General features: G+C 41.6%; 1 protein-coding gene across 1 annotated transcript in view; it reads right to left on the bottom strand.

Annotated features, from left to right (window-relative positions):
- Nucleotides 1–14,338, bottom strand: part of ABCB7 (ATP binding cassette subfamily B member 7) — a 37,282-nt gene extending 22,944 nt beyond the window's left edge. The window contains exons 1-4 of the mRNA XM_052672730.1: nt 14,178–14,338; nt 8,170–8,247; nt 6,533–6,619; nt 579–698 (exon numbers count right to left, since the gene is read on the bottom strand). Of these exons, the coding sequence (XP_052528690.1) occupies nt 579–698; nt 6,533–6,619; nt 8,170–8,247; nt 14,178–14,318 (426 nt within the window). The 5' untranslated portion in view covers nt 14,319–14,338. The remainder of the gene's footprint in view (nt 1–578; nt 699–6,532; nt 6,620–8,169; nt 8,248–14,177) is intronic.
- Nucleotides 14,339–20,874: the final 6,536 nt, after the last annotated feature.

Raw genomic sequence — 20,874 nt, 5'->3', positions numbered from 1 at the left:
AGCTACCACCTGATAGATTGCTTCTACCAGAAAGTGCTGTACACCAAAAGATTGGCCTTTCCTTTTCAGTTCAAATAAATGAGCACATTTCTTTTCCAAGTACTGTTTTATCACCTACATAACTCAAGTTTGTTTCTTTGCTCTTTTCACAACACAGCAACGTTGCTGAACACTGATAAGGAAATACAGCAAGACTAACTCGAGTGCTGAAACTCACTGCTAAGCAGCACCTACTTCACCTTATCCCATCAAGTTGCTAATATTAGCCTCATGTTTGGTAAAAACTGCCCTATTTAGAAGGAAGTCAGTTGAGCCATATGTCTCAATGATGCTTACAAACTTTATTTCAATATCTTAACTAAATGCTTTGATGGTTGTTTTTTCCAAAACACTTTTTGCACAAACTCACATTTCCCCTTCCGATTTATTCCCACAAGGTTTGCACTAAATTTAAATTATATCTTTCACTAATCTGTGGAAAGGTTTTGCACTCCTATTTCCTTCTAACAGCTAATAAACGTTGACTTCATTGCAGCAAGAGCTTGAGTATCATAACACAGTGAAACACTTGTTCTTACCTTTGCACTTGCTAAAAACCCCAGAGATATGGCTACTCTGGCTCGCAGGTCTGGTCTGTCTTTGGGCCACACATAAGACAGCATCGCTCTGACAATCTTCTTGGCATCTATCTCTTTCAGCTATTGAAAAGATCAAACAAAGGCATCACGTTATAAAGAGACTCCCGCAGCAAAATAACAGTGTAATTAAGAATTAATTGTGTAGATTTGGATAACTGGTACTTTATTTGATAGGGACACCGTCCACAACGTTTGCTATCAGGACCACCTATTAATACTTTGAGCTGTAAGTTTTTAGGTTTATATACATGACACCAATAAAACAGATTAATTGTTCTTAATTAATGTGTTCTCAAGAGTGCACGTAAAACAAAAATGGAACAGAGAAAGACATCCAGAGAAAGACATCCAAAGATATCCCACCAAACTCCACAGCTGAAACAAAGCCAAGCCAGAACAAAAGCGCATGCAGTGCACACGCAAGTGGCAAAACCTCATTCTTTGTGTTGGATACCCTAGAGTCAATGTCAAAGGCACAAAGGTTATCTAAAGCTGAAGGGAGGGCAGCAGGTAGCAGCTGATCTCTCTATTTCAGGCAATATTTTGGAACTGAAGAGGAAGAAGAAAAAGTCAGTCCATACTTTACGGTGGTTTTTCACTACAGTAGCCCATAGAAAGGGGAATTTTACAAAGTGATTTAACACTTCCCTCACTAGTTCATGTGTCTCACATGTTAGGACCTCAATTCTGAGAACAGAGCTAATTAGAATAAAAATCCTCTGTTAAGGTTTAGCGTGAATGAGTGAGAAAGGAGTTCTGTTAAGAAGACAAGCAGTGAAGCCAATCCTGTAAGTGCAAGCTTTTAAAAGCTTGGGGAAGTTCATCCCAGTGTTCGTAGTCACTGACTTCAAAGACAACCATCAGGAGAAATATTGTATATTGTCAACAACTGCAAATATATTTGAGCATTACAAAGCGTAAGCACATTTCAAATGACTTTAAAAAAATTGATATAATCAAAGACTTGTAAGGGAACTGAGGATGCAGAATTATTTCTGCTTTGTCCTACCCGCTGAGGACATGGAGGTATCAGCTACAGCACATACATGAATCTTTCAATTTGAGCTAAGCATATGCATAAATAGCATTTCAAACATTCGGAAAATATCTTTGATCAGCTCTTACAGATTAAAAAGGAAGGTAAAAAAAAAAAAAAAAAAAAGTGGTATCCCATTAATACAGAAGATGCTCGCACAACCAGTGCAGTTCTCATTATATGCTGCTATAGGATACTCAGAATATGTACAGAAAAGCTATTAAATGAAAGAAGTACATTGGCTGCAGACAAGGAACCCATTTCAGCTTTTTCATGGCTCTGAACCGCGACAGAAGTCAGAAGCCAGTGAGTCAGTTGCCAAAGGCCTTGCAAAGGGACAAGAAGAAATATCAAAGGAGAGGCAAAATGCACACGCACTACATCAAAGTTTACCATGAAATAAATGTTACTCCTGTACAGAAACGTAAGTTGAAAATTGAACTACGCAAGTGACAACATTAAGAATTAAAATGAGCAATCTGCTTAATGGACTCAAGTTCCTTTTAGGTTTTCTGTGCCATATAACTGCTAAGAAAAAGGTGTTTACTTTAACCTTCTAAGTGGCAGTAACATTTATATTTTCTTCCAAGGCTTATTCCTAGAGAAATGGAAGTGACAGAAGGAAAAGTATTAGGTGTACAATAAGCAGGTAGCAAAGAAAAGCCTTTAAAAAAGCAGCTGCAGCCTGTTTTTTAAATACTACAAAATACTTAAAGACTTATTTGTGAAGGAATAAATACTGCCTCTCTTCCTGTCCCTGACTGTTCCAGATTCTACACCTTCTAGAACACCTGAAAATATATATAATAATTTCTGTTCATAATCTCCAAGACTACAGAGTACTGCACAGCATTCAGTGGGCTGGCCCTGTGACTTCATGTATGAAGTTTATGCTAGGAGGAAGATCCATCAGAAGCATGATGGACAAGTGGTAGCTTGACTTGCATTTAAGCTGTCATTGCTGACAATGGAAAAAAAAAACAGTTCTGGCTCTCTGTGTACTCACTCAGGAAGCTGTACCACCATCTGCATTGTACCAGCACAAGCTGTCTCACATCTGCATGAGACAACTCCACAAGCCATGAACTTGATTGCTTGATCCCTCCTTTGCTTTTCCATCTCTTTGCAACACTGAACTCTACAGTCCCAGTCCATTTCTCAAACCAACTTTGGAGGCCATGAAACACCTCAATGAAACTATTCAGTTATGCAACTGGCAGAAAACTATTCAGTGTTTGTTGCTGTGTTCCAGCTCAGAAAGGAGCCAGACGATTCTGCAAATTCAGTAGCATGAGAAGAAGCTACTGAGAACATGACTGAGAACACGAGATCATGACTTCTTAAGAAAAAAAATAGATTGCTTCAGCTTGTGGTAAGCAATGTGCTTTGAGTGAAGCAGCAGCACTATTTCTCAGCTGAGCTACCTCACACTAGCTCACTACCTGACAGTACAGACACTTATCAAGCAAAACAGCAAAGTGAGGTAAGATTTCTTTTCAAGCTGCCATAACAACTTAAATATAAGTCAAACAAGCTTTGAGGAAAAAAAGTACTTTGTCTTCTGTCTTCATACTGTCTGTCCTGCTGCAGAGGGCAAGCAGTGACTAGCAAACCAAATAGCAACCGAGTGAAATGGAGGTAGGGGCAGGTTAATTATCTGCACTCCAACATGACTAGCAATGTTTCCATAAGAAAGTAATATATAACTGCTTAGCAACAAGTCAGACATCACAGCTTTTATTGCTGCCTGTTCTGCTGACAGAAATCTAACACACACACCAAAAAGACTGAAAATAGTAAAATAATGTTACTGTTTTCAGTCTTCTGCACATTGGCTAATGTTGCAAGTAAAATTTACTTTATAACAAAACAGATGTGCAATCTTCCAGTTATTTGTGAGATGAAGGTAACACCTACTGCCCTTCACACACATTTTTTTGTTCATCCCTAGCATTTAGCTCTTTATTCCCTGCAGCTGGTAAAGGAGGGGGAATTTAAAACATCAGTCCCCAAATCAGTTCCTGGAACAAACAAGCTCATCTGTCAAAAATAAGCAAGCTGGAAGAGATACAGATTTAATACTGCTGGTGTGCATTATCTCCAGTTTTTCTAGAAGTTTAATTCTAGGGGGAAAGATTTCTCATTGTAATTGGAGTACCAGCTCTTTTATGCACCCGAGCATGCATGGAAGAACTACACTGCCACATCAGATTTCCTACATTTTTGCTGAGAACCTCTCAGTTTTTGCATCCATGGCCACTCTTTATTTTTCCTCTCCAGACAGGTGGTTCAGTTGAAAAAGACCTGCAGTTTGGGGAGCAGCTTTTTAAATAGAACAAAAACAGAGCCTTGCAGCAATCCTGAAGACAGGTCAGTTGTGACGCTGGGTACGTGATTTGCAACTGCACCATACGAAGGCAAGTTTGTTTTAAGTGTACATTAAAAATGCTTTACATGGACATGTAAAAGAAAAAGAAAAAAGAAAAGAGGTCTTGACAGTGAACAGACAATATTCAACATAATCAGAGAAATAAAAATGTGAGTAGGAAAAAATAACAACTAAGCTCAACAAACATATGAGAACTAGAGTACGCAACAGGGAGCGTAATGCTCCCTTCCACTTAAAGGAAAAGTGCAATCCATAATAATCATATTCAAGAATATATACAATTAGGATAATTAGGGAGATAAATAGCTTCCTAGCTTTAAAGTATGTTTTTCCTAGGAAATGTGTCAAAAGAGCCTGTACATGTTGCAAGTAGGGTTGTAAAACTAGTCTGAAGTTCAAGCTACATGCAGCACCTGTAATGCTACCAACTGAAAATGTCTGACTCTTCTGCATCCCCCAAGCTTTGTTCAGAAGTGATCACAGATGCTTGCTAAAACAAACTGGTTATAATTTTAGGTTATGAAACTCCCTCTTATTGCAGGAGCAATAAAAGTTAGCAAATTGCCTCCTGACTTCTGCTTGCAGCACAAACAGGTCGAGATTAAATGAAGGGGTAACTTTTAGACCAAAATTTAAGATGATCCATTCCTTTACAGCTACAGGAAAATGGACTGCCAGAGCTGCCAGGCTGTGGGGAGCAAACTGTTAGAACAGGTAAGCGTGAGCAAACCAGCCCTGAAACACCCAGGATCTGCACTGAAACACATTGTCATCACCACAGCCTTGGCTGGCCTCAAGAAGATTCCATCAGAGGGTGTTATAAACCACTGCACAGCACCGTTCTGCAAACATACACAGCATCAGATGCAGAGCAAATGCAAAGACAAAAGTTATGTAACTCAAGCTCTTTGATGTTGTAATTTCAAAAAGGCCAAGTTTACATTGCGTTGCTTTAAGCAAAACCCTACCTCATTTTCTAACTGCAGCCATTTGTGTTAATGAAGACACTGCCTCTCCTTACATACCTATCATTATTTTAACATACGTGCTTCCCGATTATAAATGTAGTCGAAGCACACCAGATGCATCAACATTAAATCAAAGTCGAAACACATGCACAATTTAGTTTTTTTCCTCCTGCTTTAAGCGCAGTTTCACCAGCTAATGCGCAAACTTGTATCCACAAGCTAATGTCAAGTCACAGGGATAGATCGTTTGCAAAGAACACCAGACCACATTAAGCTACAACAGAACATGCTTGGTATGAAAAAAAAATTAACCTGCTGCAGAGAAGTTACGAAGGAATGCAACACTAGCATTGAATTTTAAAGAAACTAAAGAACTCTGCCAAACATTCATGATAATGCTCTTTAACATCTTTATTAATGACATCGATGAGGGAATTGAGTGCACCCTCAGCAAGTTTGCTGACGACACCAAGCTGAGCGGTGCGGTTGATACGGTGGAAGGAAGGGATGCCATTCAGAGGGACCTCGACAGGCTGGAGGGCTGGGCTCGGGTGAACCTGATGAGGTTCAACACGGCAAAGTGCAAGGTTTTGCATTTGGGCCGGAAGAACCCCAGGCACCCGTACAGGCTGGGAGGAGTGGGCCTTGAGAGCAGCTCGGCAGAGAAGGACCTCGGGGTCCTGATGGACGAGAGACTGAACATGAGCCAGCAGTGCGCTCTGGCAGCTCGAAAGGCAAATGGGATCCTGGGCTCCATCAGGAGAGGGGTGGTCAGCAGGGACAGGAAGGTGATTGTCCCTCTCTACTCGGCTCTTGTGAGGCCCCATCTGGAGTACTGTGTCCAGGTGTGGAGCCCTCAGTACAAGAAAGACATTGAGATCTTGGAAAGGGTCCAGAGGAGGGCGACTAAGATGATCAGGGGGCTGGAGCACCTCCCCTATGAGGACAGGCTGAGGGAGTTGGGCTTGTTCAGCCTGGAGATGAGAAGGCTGCGGGGTGACCTCATTGCAGCCTATCAATACCTGAAGGGAACCTACACCCAGGAGGGGAGTAAACTCTTCAGAAGGGCTGACAACAGCAGGACTAGGGGAAATGGATCCAAGTTGAGGGAGGGAAGATTTAGGTTGGATTAGGGGGAAGTTCTTTACAAGGAGAGTGGTTAGGCCCTGGAACGGGCTGCCCAGGGAGGTTGTGGATGCCCCGTCCTTGGACGTGTTCAAGGCCAGGTTGGACGGGGTCCTGGGCAACCTGATCTGAATGTGTACGTTTGGTGGCCCTGCTAGGCAGGGGGGTTGGAACTACATGATCCTTGAGGTCCCTTCCAACCCAGGTGATTCTGTGATTCTGTGATAACTGTGTTAATGTAGCTCTTAGATTAAGAAGTAAATAGAATCTACTGTTCTACAGCATTCAAACACCTATCAACAGTTCCAATGATTTGCTATTTGAACTCTACAGCATTTTTAAGAAAAAAAAAACATAATAATGAAGCAATTTTTACCCCTTCCTTTGGATCTGTGTGAAGCCCTCCACCTGCATGTCCATGCCAACACATTCTCTTTTCTATCAGTTGCAAGCTTGGAGAAATCTGTGTGAAAAAGAGAAGTTAATTTGCAAGAACCTCAGGAAACAAGCACTTAAAAGCCAACAGAAAGAACAACCATAAGTCTGTTTTTCTCCCCTCACCCTCCAACTGATTCAGCTTACATTAATAAAAGATCCTGCCTCAAAAGCCTTGCCTTACTTAAGGAAACAATAAGAGAACTATAAATCTAGCTGTATAGCAAAGGAAACGTTCCAATTAGCCAGAAGGTAAAGAAAACAGTCTTAAACATTTATGTAAAAATGACACCTACAACTAAGAAGTAGAGCAAAGAACACTGAAAAGAAGTTAAAGTTTTGGAAGATAAATGTAACTGAACATGTTAATAAATAAAGTGGGACATAGTTAAGCAATAATCCTCTTTTCATGTACAAAAATAACAACTCTGCTGAGGGGTCAAAACTCACTTCCCACTTCTTTCCTATCAGGCTGAGAATGGCTCACTGGTACCGTATGACAGATGAAAGCCTACAAGGCCCACAGCGCCAGCTGCAATTTGGAACAGCGTGCATACATGCAGCTGCAATACAAACCTGCTTAATAAAAACAAATGCTCCCTTCTCCTATCACATGAGTAAGACAACTTGATAAATAAATACAGATAAAAACTCAGAAGTTATAAATCCAAGCAGATGCACTATAGAGAATAACAACTTGCTATGACTCCAATTACAATGGGCTTGCCACAAAAAAATAGATGCTAAAGCTTATTAAAGAGGCTGCATTTTGTTCAGAAGGTGTGCAAGGTGTTTCCAACTTCCTTTCAGCAAAAGTTATTGACAAACTCTTTAGGAATCTCACTGTATAGACACAGTGTGATACCAGAGCTTGGAGCTCCCCAAAGCAAAGTTTCACATTTTTCATATTTTAAAGAATACTTCAAAGCTTATTTGACACAGTCAAAATACTCAACAGATTTTAGCTTAACTCTGTTCTATGAGCATTGTTTTGCTGTTGTTTTTTCATAATAGAATATAAAACACAGATACATTTTAACTTCATTCAAGCCAAGTACACTGCTTCATTATTCCATGAACCCATTAAAAAAATGAATCTTCCTTAAGCTTACATCAGCACTAAAGCAAGCAGATTTCACAAGAATAAGAGCCTGACACCCTGTTGTTCACAACGATGAGCATAAATTTGTAAAGTTCCTTGATACTTCACAACCTAAGCAGGAATTTGAAGTAATAAAGCCCCACGTACTCATGGAAAACTCATAGCTTTCTAGGCATTGCTATTTTCTATGCCTAGCAGCATGAATTGAAGTAAAAACATAAAATTTGTGAATTGATAACAATTCTTCTTTATAATGTGCTGTGTTTTGGTTTGCTTTTAGGGATTCAAAAAGGCTGTGAGAGAAGTGCAGAAGTCTGAAACTTCAAGATGACTTCTTTTCATGAGGTGGAAACGTAACTTTCATTTAACTTGCTGTACTTCAAAATTGTAAGGGCTGGGGAGAAGGGAGAATATGGAAAGTCTCTCTAAGGATTTCTTCCTCCCCATGAGTAGGAAGAAGAGCAATTTCTACTTACATCTGATATCTCCAATAACGGCCTTGAATGACCTCCCATCAGAGTCTGCCATGATCTTCGTTTGCGGATTGGTGGAATCTACAGAATAAAAAAGAGAATAAAAAAATGTAACAGAGCAAAGCAGAACATGCACTTCACATTCAGATAATATTCATCTGGTTTAAGTAAACAAGCAGAACATGGTAACGAGGCAGATGGCTTTCTTTTTTTGACAACTGGCCACAGGAAAAGAGAATGAAAACTGGTGGGGAACTGCTATAAAATAGATTACATGCAACCATCAAGAACTCTAAATGACAATTAAATTTTTCCTTCTCTTAATACTCAGCCCTATCAGGTTTTGTATCATGAAAGTCCTCAAGTCTTCCCTTCTCCTCTCATTTTAAATCTTCTCCCAGGTTGTCTTCTGACTTCTTAAAATATTCTTTTGTTCTATTTTACACAACAAATTGTTATGCTTATAGGTTCTGCCACTTCCAATCCCCCTCAGCTCAGCTGACACCACAAGGCCAATCACAGCCTACAGCTCTTCCCTGGGATGCATTAGGACTGCTAGAAATCACAGCCTGGCTGATGGCAGGTTTCAGGCAGGCAGAACACAAGGTAGTCACCATCCACAAACTTGTCAGTGCATCTCATGGGCATACTGCTAGGCACCGACTGCAGCATGCTTTACATGCCACACTGAGAGCAACTAATTTTCCATAGAAGATTCTAAGGACCATTTATTTTCCCCAGACAGATTAACTGACAGTGCTTCCCAACAGGGAAAACAAGTACCTCTCAGTTAGCAATGAAGATTCCACAACATCCCTGACATAGTATTAAATGTTTTACTGCTCTGTTCTAACAACATACCTCGCATATAAAAATACACACACACACACAAATAAATAGCAAAAACTGCTCATCACCTAGAGGAAAAGGACAAATGTCATCACATAGGACACACTTATTTCCAGCACCTCCATTCTACAGCAACACACGCAGGAAGAGCAAACATCAGAACTGTACACTTATCAGAGTTCATTGGCCTGAGCGAACTGCCCTGATGCTTCCCAGACCAGAGCTGAATTAAGGAGATTCATCTGTAAGGCAGTTCATTGTAGATAACCTTGTCACTTGCTGTCAACACAGTAGATTCCATCTAAACAAACACGCTCTCCATATGAACAGTGACAGCTTCATAAACAGAAAACGTAATGGGAGGAGACAAGGGATTTGAGAGACCTCACCATGTCCCAAGTTACTGCAAATTAATGTAATTGCTACAAAGGCACTGTTATTTCAGATAAGGCTCCCACCAGCACGCAAGAGGACGATTAAACACTCCTTGCAGCAACCACCACTGCGGCACCTGACAGCAACCTAGGACCTAACACCAAATGAAGCCATGCAACCAATACAAAAGCAGCAGCATTCTCTAATTCAGCAAAGGCAGTTACAGTATGCAGACAGCATACTGACGTCCTTGGTGTCTTTATGCCAGCATTTATACTTCTTTAAGCAAGTGATGCAGATAAAGGACTGCTGAAATACCACTCATAGAGAAGGGTAGGGGCTGATGAACCAACTGCTCACCGCTATGCTTTGGCTTTTCTTAAGACACCACAGCTGGAACCTCTCCTGAGCACTATCATTCTCTCCTGCTTGGCTTTTCAAGAAAAAGAATGTATTAATCCTAAATATTATCAAACTTGATAATAAAAATGCATTTCTGCTGTCGTATATTCCTAGCACATGGAAACAGACAACTGACGCCCCAACAGTTATTGGAAAGAAGCTAAGTACTGTTCTTGGAGAACGTACTAAGGTACCACAAAAACATTTTACTAATGATTTATATCCTGTGGCAAATCCACAAGTTTTCTTTTGATGGAAGTACAGGAGAAACATCACAGAAATAAGTTCTGCTGAAACACCAACAGATCTACCTCAATTACTGCACTAGGCAGTAGTGTTGACTGGGTTGCCAGTAGTTGACTGGGACTATGAACTGCTACAGGGTTAGCAGATGAAGACAGTGACAAGGACATACGATTTGCACAAGATATGTGGGGAAACACGTGCCTGCAAGATTGCAAGTTCCCCTCTTCTCTCAAGCTCTTATTAAAAACCAAGACTTCAGCAATGAAATGAAGAACTGAACACTGACAAGGTGAGCAACTTGGTCCAGTGGAAAGCCTTCCAGCCACCAGAGCATTACTAACAGAACAGGAGCAGGGCTGAAGCTTACACTGTTACTCTCTACACACCCCTTAAGCAGACGTAGCACTCCTCTGTCCCTCACTACTTCCCAATAAACTGAGACTGCAAAGGAAACTTGGCCCTTATCGCTGCAGGTAACAGTAGCATCTCAGAACTTCACCCAGCACAAACAAGTCCTGACGAGTTCAGAAGTCAGGGAACTACGTGGGGTACCTCAATTCTGGCGCTTTCTAACTCTGCACCATTAAGTTCCCTTAATGTGTTTGTGGATATGATTCTGTATACTCTAGAGGATGAAACAGATGCCTAGCACTGATTGCACATAAAAGTCATATTGCTGAAGTGTTATGACTGTTGGTGGTAGTTTAAATACTATCAATGCAAAGAAGCAATGGGATTAGACATACCGGCACAAGGTTAAACCCACACTTAGGAGCTTCTCTGTGGAGAACATAACTGCACTAGCCTAACAGGAATTGGCTTGTTTTCTTTTTTAAGCTAACTGTAACAGAAAAGTGAAGGTAGGACTCAAAAACCTGTGCAGTACTCGCATCCCAGTGTGAAGAGTGACACACAGCAAGAAAGGAAGAGATGAATAGCAGAGGAAAACAAGAAAAGACAAAAGTATTCTGATAGGCAGAATCATTACCTTTACAAATATAAACTGAACTGTTATAAGTATGAGCAACATAAACTTAACTGGAGACATATCTAACACCGTATGGCTGCCCTGCACACACATCCACAACAAATGAAACTGAGAGCATTAACAACAGATTTTAAACAGATGTCAACAGATGTGAAATGATGTCAAGATGATAAACATCAGTATAACTTCACAAGATCAGGCTTCAGGTAAATAAGTAACTTTAACCTGCAACTCCTTACAACTGCTTTCAAAGCAAGGGATGCCATTAACTCATGCACAAGCATGCACTATCACAGGCCACGCAGCAGGCTGGGAGGCCAAGATAACACAAGAAAAAAAATAAAGTCCCTTCTACTTTCTGCTGTTCCACTTTACAACAGCTTCCCAAGTCATGCTTTTTACAGCTGCTGAAGTTATCACTGAAAGAAACTCCTCAGTATATGCCTTGACTTCAGCAGATTCACAGTAAAATAGTTATCCTTACTTATAAGCTGTTGCATCTTTTCAGCTCAGTGTTATTTTTCCCCCATTTAAGCTTTTATTTTCAATGCAGGGCAAACCTTATTACAAAAGCAAGGAAAACAACAAGTTTCCTAGACAGCATAACAGTCATGTCCCTTCACTTTTCAAAGCCCATCGGGGCAGTACTCAGCAGAGGTCTGACATTCAGAAAAGGAGGTCTGACACCTTGAACCACTGGAGGATGACAAGAAGGAACTACATTTATGGATACACAAATTTATCTCAACAGCAAATTGATTCTGGTCAGAGTTCCACAGTATAGACAACATCTGTACAGTTCCACAATATTTATGACATCAGCTTTGCCGACTCCATCCAGCTCAGCTCCAGCTCAGCTGTTTTCCTCTCCAGGATACAAAGGTTACACATCCTGTCACTCAGAAAAGCAAGGCAGATCAAACTGCTGAAACACAAGTGGGAGGAAAGAAGGATGTGGATTATCCAAATAAGTCTGTTACATTTGAATATTAACAGGTCATAAGCATTTACATCACAATTACTGCCCTTACGCTCAACAAGCTAGTGCAAGAGCTAACCCATACTTGATACCTACAGAGGGCAATAAATGTCACAGAAGAGCTCTCATACATGCTAAAACTGTATACACCATATGAATACGGTACGTGCACAACTCACAACATTTCACATGAAAACTAAAATATTCAAAGGATTAAAACAAGCAATTATACACATCACAATGCTTACGTTGCTGTTTGCTTGCTGTGACATTCGAAATTCCTTTGAATACTGGACAATACTAGGATATTAACATACATAGGAAAACACTTGGTGTGCATCAGCTTCAGCTTCTCATCTTATACAGGTTTCAATACTAAAAGCCTCCCAAACTTACTAGCTCAGTCCTGCTCATCTCTTCTTTTAAGTAATATTAAGTTGATTGCCATCTGTAACAGAACTCTGCCTGTCAGAGGCAATAAATCAAGGGGACACTAAGAAGTTCGTCATAAACAGCAGTGCTCTTGGAAGAAGGATAAAAGGCTTAAGGTTATTATCCAGCAGAACTAATAGCTATCTGAGAATTTATGGAAAGTTAATTCATTTGATCTCTGAGATGCACTTCCTTCACTCACATTGAAAAACACATATGAATTATTGAAAGCCGGCCTCATTCAATTTGAGATATGTACTCAATTCTTTACGTGCAATCAAAATCATTCACTGGAACACGCTGACAGAAAGAATTCCAATTTGTACCTTAGTTACAAGTGCTCGTCTTCAGCATGAAGCTTATAACATACAAAGACAGCTGTGGCAACCCTCAATGTAAGAATACTGTCAAACCTGTTGCATACCCCTTCGAAATCAGAGAAGATGGATTTTGCTCTGGTACTAGCACATTTTTAATACTGATTTTAAGGATGGAAACTATTTAGACTACAGAAACTGATCTGATGCTTGCATTTAACTTAATCCCTGTGCAGAATTAAGCAGGTAGCAGACTAGAGCGTGCTTTACTTTTAAAAAGTTAAACTACCAGAAGTGTGGGAACAAAATTACTGCCCAAACACTGAGAAACAGATGGGGATAAGTAAGGAAAAAAGGGAATAACAAAGAGCTGACTGCTCCAAAATACAGAAAAGCAAGCAAACCTAGACTGAATGTGTATTCAACCATTTGCAAAGGAGCAGTTAACTATGAAACTGTTCTCTTAAAGCAGGTCTTTTAGTCCCATGTTTAAATGCTGAAACTAGAAGGTAGCAGACCACAAAACCGATGTCAGACTTGAAAGCAAAGCCTTACCCTCCCAATTTAACACTACCAGCAACTTCCCTACGAAAAGAACCTTCGTAGTGGAACAGCAAATATTCCTGAGCAAGCAAGCTGCAGAACTGCTGAGGAGAGGCCATAAGCCACGTGCTTTAGAAAGCCAGCTGGAAGGAGCCCTTCCAGCACGGGGCTCTTTGACAACAAGGAACTGCACGGGCTGGGAAGCAGGGCAGCGTGCTGCTGTCTGACACAGCACAGTGCACCCAACACAGCCCCACAGCCTGTCGCATAACGCTGATCCTTAACAAAGCTTGCTGCAAAGAACCAGAGGCCAGCCACATTCACAGGAGGCAAGCGACGTAAGAAAGCTCCGTACTGCACTAGGCATCAGATTTTACCTGCCACAAAGCTCTAACCATCTTCGGAGCTCAGCAGCGGCAGAAGTTTTGCCTTCCATTACCACAACTCACAGCCAAAAACCCAGCCCCTCTAAGGCCAGGTTTCACTCCTAGAATCCCGTGCCGGCCGCCAGCCCGCAGTAGCACCCAGCCTGGAAGGCTCAGGCCAGCCCCAGGGTCAGGTCAGCACAGCACGAAGCTCCGCGGCGCGCTGCCCTCACACAAGGCTCACGGCTGCTCGAGGTGCAGCCCGGGCCGCGCGGCGCAGCCAGGTACCGAAGGCCCAGAAGACAGAGCCTAACGGCACCCCTGAGCTCACGAGGACACAAGGCAACCAGCCGCCGCTCGCACACACCGATTTCGAACTCTCGGCCAGCGAGCGGACGCGGTGCCCAGGACAGCAGGACCCGACCCCCGACGGCAGCTCCGGCGCGGCGTCCTCTGCGCCCAAAGCCTTCCGTCCTTCCCTTCCCGCCCGCCCGACCCGGCCCGGCCCCACGCACCGTGCCGCTGCCCGGGCCCCGCCGCCGCCCGCTCCCCGGGAACCAGCCGTGCGCGCAGGCGGCGGCCGCCGGAGGCCGCAGCAGAGCGATGGCGAGGAGCACCCGGCGCGGGTAGGAAGCCGCCCGCAGCAGCAGCACCATCTTGGCAGCGGAGCGCGGGGGGTTGTGGGACGGCGGCGGAGCGTGGGGCGGGGCGGCGGTACGGCGGCATCCGACGGGGTGCGCTCCCGCTCGGCTCGAGCGTGCGTGGCGGATCTCGTCTGACGAGGAAGCTGGAACTTCGTTTTTAGTCGCGTACAAATTTCTTCTAAGCCGCCGGAGCTGTTGCCCTGAAGGAGAGTCCTAAGCTCTTTTGCGGGGGAGAAAGGCAGAAAGACGGAGAGGAGCAGGACGGCTGGCTTTAAGCTGATTTTTAACGAGGCGGGGTTTTTCCTGCCCGCGCTTTGATACGAAGCTTTGCTCCTGACCGGGATTCCTTTTAAACGGCACAGGCGACTTTTCTCTGCCGCTAATTCTTCGGCTCGGCGCAGCAGGAACAGCGCCGCCCAGCGGCAGCGCTGGCACACATCGATCCCAGGCTCGGGGCTGCCGCCCGCCTCTCGGTGCGCCCTCGATCTGCTGCCTTTCCAGTGGAGATCCGCAAAATCACATCTATTGTCGAACCTCACAGTATCACACAACTGTACCTTTAGGTACAGGTACCTTTTCTCAGGTAAAAGGAAACGAGAATAACAGGTTACCTACACCTTTACGCTGAGCCATTTATAGAACCTGTTACATGCTTTCCATGAGACACACTGGAGGTGGAAAATGAGCATTTTATCATTCAATTAATACTCCCTTTAGTACAGGCTAGCACTAACTTTTGTCTAGTATAATTTTAATACAGTTCTCAAGCGAGCACTAATTACATAAGAAATACATACATTCCTTTCATGAAGTACAAGTGAGAATTTAGCCTTCTAAATGAATATTCAAAATGAAGTTCTGTCATTCATCTAATGCTGAAAAAAGCACCCACATCAGAAGACTGGTGGGGAGGTGGTGATTCATTTTCAAAAAACAATCAAAAGTGCTAAATATTGAGCTTAGTTCACTGATAACTAAGGGGTGAGTATACATCACCCTGCTATAAACGTGTAGAGAGGGTGAGAAATTATGAGCAATGGTAGGAGGAGTACTGGATCTAATGGGATCAAATTAAATACAGGGAAGTCAAATATCTGGCAAAGAAGTATTTAGACGGGAATGAGATGGGCAAAAAACAAGATGGGACAACTGAGAGAAGAAAGGAGGGGCCATGCATACACCTTACTGGTCAGAAATCAGAATAACAAAGCTCATGACGTAGACCCAGAGAGATAGCAGGAGAGGTTTGTTGGTTTTTTTACACCATTTCAAGTAGCTTGCCATGAAAAATATATATATATATATGCTTCTCTGCAGAGTTAACTATAGAAGCAGAGGATCTCTTTGTATAAGTGAGACAAAAATCAATCTCTGCTCAGAATAAACGACAAAAGAAGCTTAGTAGAAGAAATAGAAGCTCCAGGAATGGTAACAACTCATCACAGAGGAGACTTGTGAATAGAAACCTAAAAGGTCTCTAGTCTGGACATTTTCCACACCTACTCCCACAAAATATTATGTTGCCAATACTAAAATTCTAACGTATTAAATGCTAAAATAGTGTGGCAAACTAATATTACACAAATCTGAGGGGTATACCCCATAGTATGGCCACCAGTCCTTCCATGACTCGTACAGTCAGCAAACCAGGCCTTAGGTATACCCTAACATGCTGTAATGTGCTTTATCTGGGATGTCTCAGTAACCCTCACAGCAAAGTGAAGATAAAAAATAAATAAAAATGAAGACACCCCTGACATATTGGGTGTTGGCATGAAGACTAATTTGCTCATGTTTTCTCAACACTTTGAAAGCATCATCTGGCTAATAAAAGATACTGTAAGTGGGTACTTAGTTTTCCCCTGCAAGAAACACATAAATCCCTCTGTGGAGGTAGTACATATCCCATAAAAATAAAGGCATTTCAGAGTCAAACATTTGAATTAATTTAGTCTGTTTATTTCAAAATAGATGAATGGAAGAGGAAAAGTAGCCATAATGGATTAAAAAAAAAAAATACATTTGCAGATGGATTTGAACTGTGAAATGCATTGCACAATGAAAGAATGAACTGTAACAAAACAGAAGCTTTTATCAAAAGCTATAAAGCTGATTCAGATGATTCCCAACAAGTATATTAATCCAGCTCTTGCAAAGCAGCTGTTGTTATCACAGACTCCCCAATGCCAAAGTGGATACCACAGAATGGCTTAGGTTGGAAGGGACCTTACAGCCCATCCAGTTCCAGCACCCTGCTGTGGGATGGTTGCTACCCAGTAAATCAGGCTGCCCAAAGCCCCATACAACCTGGCCTTGGATGCCGCCAGGGATGGGACTTTTCTGAGCAGCCTGTGCCAGGGCTTCACCACCCTCTGAGTAAAGAATTTCTTCCTAACCTAATTCCTTTTAAGCTTATACTCATCCTGGATGTGTATGATTATGACTGTGTTTTAATCCTGAACAAGAAATAGTAATAAATCACATGCTTACTTGTAGTTTCATAAAAGACAGAGTTGGCAACTTACATGGAAGAAGTTTCACTGTGTAAAGAACACATCAAAATAGAGGAAATATTTCCAATAGGTAAACTGCAGGTTTGTGACTTCTTTCTACTGATGTACCAGGAGAATAATTAAGAAACCCCATTTTTCATACAGGCAGAAGATGACTCCAGCTTACTCCATCTAAGGAAAAAAGCATTTCTAAAGACAGTGTTGAGATATGCTAAACCCTAGGAGGAGTACTAAAATGAGTTGTGAACCCAAAGTTACCAATCACAGGAAATTCTTGGAAGAGAAAGGCCTGAATGAAAAGCTGGGGACAGCTTGGGTACACACATTCCAACTCAAGATTCCCTTTAGTGATAGCTAAACCCAAGACATGCATTTCACTTCTGGATCTCAGCCACAAAGCTATGACACCATCTGTCAGCTGGATTGCTGGAGGAAGCAGAGAAAATCTCAGAGCTGATCTAAGGCACTGCTAGATATAAGTGTGTTCTTAATATATTGCTTCCTGCCTGCCTCTAATTATAGGAACTGTGTTGTTAATATATGGACTTCCATATGCAGTTTGTTCCTTCGTTTTTACCTTGTCTTTACACTGCCTTAGGGATAGCTGCAAGGTATTTGGTAAATACTCAGACATCTCCCTGGTACAGGCACGACATGATAGTCCTCAAGTCCATCTTACTGCTCTATTTCACAGAGCCTGCTGTGACTTCCAGTTTTTACAGGCAGCTACACAGCTATAGGCATATCCCCAGTAAGCTTAACAAACCAATTTTGGAGCTGGTAATAGGTGTTGATGTGGAAGAGATGTCTTTCTGTGATTACTTTCGGTATAAGCTCATTAGCATTCAGTGAGACAGTTGAGATGGTGCATGCACACTGAGGGATCACAGCACATTGAGAATTAGCAAAACCGCAAAGGGTGTAACTCATTTACAACTGGACTGCTCTAGCACTTTCATTATTGCACTAATAATGAGTAGGTTTTATTCTTTCAGGCAGAAAAGATGCACCCTTAGCAGTATGCCTGACATTCTTCCAGTTGTGCCCTAAACAAACTGGCACAGTTTTGCTCTTTGTTCACAGAAATAAACCTCACAATATCCAGTTACGTTGGACTCCCGCTCATTCCTTAAGCATTCCAGTCCTTCCATAAGAAACCTAAACTACACTGCAGCAAGATATTACAGCTCTCGAGCATCATGCCCTCAAATCTCTGTGTTCTCTGTTTCCTAAGGGTGGCAGCTCTGGCCTCATTTAGATCCTTGCAGCTTTGACAGCTTGGCACACATACACGAAATGTCTTAGCCATGCAACTGGAATAAAACTATCTGTAAAAATTCAAGGCTATGCTCACAGAGATTTGCACTGTGGCAGAGAAGTACTTGCAGGGGAATATGCATGGTAGTGAAATCCTGAGATTTACATATAAAATACCAAGATGGTGAATATGCACAAACACAGAGGCTGAGCTTACGACTTAAAATCCAAATGCTGGAATCAGCCACTCTGATGGTACAGGAAACTGCACATAACACAGCAGTTAAAATATATGAAATTTGTTTTATTATTCAGTTTTAAATTTTATTTAAAGGCACATAGTATGATTATAGCACTGGAATGAACTTCATTAATTATGACGAGAACTTATTTCTTCCAGCTGTAAAAACACAGCATGATTTTGTGGAGACTATTTACTGGAGTAGACATGGCACTCAGGGACATAGTTCAGTGGGCATGGTGGGGAGGGGATGGCAGTTGGACCTGATGGACTTACTGGGTTTTCTTCAACCTTAATGATCCCGTGATTCCTATATAACTATTAAATGGTCCCCTAAGATGCATAGAATCAACACTGAATGCTAACTGATCTGTATGCCAAGGGGAGACCAACGCTGTATTTTATGTGGTAACACTGACAATTCCAATGATGATATGCATTAGGTTAAATTAAAGTGCCCCTACTTGTGGGAATCAAAGTGAAATCAGAAGTCAGGCTAGAAGATATACAAAAGCGGTGATACTCGGTCATACATATTGGAAGTTAATGAACACAAGGAGGGGAAGAGGGAAAATTAATAGGAACAAATTAAAGCAGAAAATAAAAATGGGAAAATAGGACAAGGTTGTGAGGGGAAAAAAAAAAAAAAAGAGAGAGAGAACTCTTCACTCAAGGATACATAAAATCAGTTTTGACAAGTAGAGTATGTGCTGAAAGACACAGTTCTGATTTCGAGATAGTGATTCTCAGGCTTATTTCTTGAAAAAATGTGATCTGCTACTCCTAAGACCTTACCTTTAAGAAGAGAGTAGCTCTGCATACATTTAAGGTGCAGTTTAATTATGCTTTACAGTCAATTAAAAGACTAGCATAAATGAACTGTGTTTTGAGAAGTATGCTTGCACCACAAGATGGCTTTTGAGCTTTCTTCTTTAAAAAGTTGTTTTTGTTAACCTTAACGCTAAGCAAGAATCAGGTACAAAAACTGATTTACCACTATGACAGCTGCAATGTTACACGAACTGTTCTACACATTATTTAAAACGCTTCGTATCACCTGCACCACAAATATCACAGGGCCACAGTGCTGTCTGATATCCTAACTGGAATGCCAACCGCTGAACAACGTTGCTTAACCTCTCGCAGTAGAGCCACAAGCACCCTCATTACTGGTGACTAATGATTTGAAGTACTTCCATTTGTCTTGCTCGGAACACTTGAACAGAGCAGGATAGCACTAACACTAGGCTACAAACATATCTTTTGAAAAATTACACCCCATTACAACGTCTCAAGACCAGCAAGAAAAGAAAAATCAACCCAGTCTAGATTAGTAATTAAAAATTTGCATCTCAGTGAAATATTGAGGTCACACTGATAACTCATACAATAACCTATAATCAGCAGCACAGTGTTCCTTTATTATTAGGTGGCTGATCATTGTTTCAGCTCCCTAAGAAGCAACGAGGAATAATTTGATGACTCACTCATGTTTCTGAGGATTCCTTGAGCTGTAAATGCCTCAAGCATGAACAGCTTCACTAGGCTGTTAGTAAAGTAGCTTACGAAGCAAAACCATGATTTTTCCCCAAACAAGGATAGTTTGTTTATGCTTTCCTTCTGTTATTCTTGAATAGTTGTTTTTTTCATAAATAATAAAGAACAGCTAATTTTTTAAGCATACACTGAGGATCAGCATCAATATACGAGCATTACACACTATGTGAACCTAAAAATAAATTCTCCTGTTAGTAATGAAAGCAGTGACTAGAGCAGATGGCTAGTCTACAGTGTTATACAAAAAAATGGAAGATAGCACTCCATTTACTCCTAAATGATAGCAGAACATGAAAATAATTTTTTTCATATCAGCACATTTTCCAACAGAGCCTCACTAAGAATGGAATTGCAAATGTATGTAATGCAATGCATTGAAAAATAATCAGAGCATTCATTTAGCAGCAAACAGTGAATTCATTACCAGCTTGATAAGAGACTCAGTCCTGCGACGCACGCTAACATAACTGTATTTTTAAAGATATAATCTGCAACTGTGTTTTTGTATCAGCATGAGAGAGGATTTTTAAGCACAGATCTACAGGGAGGGGGAAAAACACTCATTAAAGCTCTTGCATGAATTAGTCTTTCCAGAAGGCAAATTCTTGTAATTGTCACAGGGAATTTAATAGGGCTGTGGAGTCTATGGAATGCTGTATGAAAGCTGCTATTAAAGATCGAAGAGAGAATTAACTCATGCATTTATCCAGCAGCCAGCAATGCTGGCCTGATGAACACTAGGATGCTCCAACTCTTGCAGCTTCCAAGAAAGAGCAGGGGCACCAAGGTCTCACCCCAGCACACCCCATGCTGGAGACTTTCCAGGTCATAAAGGCTTGTTTGGCAAAGGCTGGGGGGAACTCCAGCATTTCAGAGAAAAGGCATCCAGTTGACATGCTGGCAAGAACTGCCTTTCAGGAATGTCCACTGGGAATGAATGGCATTCAAAATAACTGATTACAAATGCTGGTGCTTTACTTCCTCTTATATATACCTAATA

This window comes from Tympanuchus pallidicinctus, unplaced genomic scaffold, assembly GCF_026119805.1.
Source record: "Tympanuchus pallidicinctus isolate F22 unplaced genomic scaffold, pur_lepc_1.0 scaffold13, whole genome shotgun sequence".
Classification (NCBI taxonomy): Eukaryota; Metazoa; Chordata; class Aves; order Galliformes; family Phasianidae; genus Tympanuchus; species Tympanuchus pallidicinctus.
The sequence above is the reverse complement of the archived record's forward strand: the minus strand, read 5'-3'. Positions and strand labels throughout refer to the sequence as shown.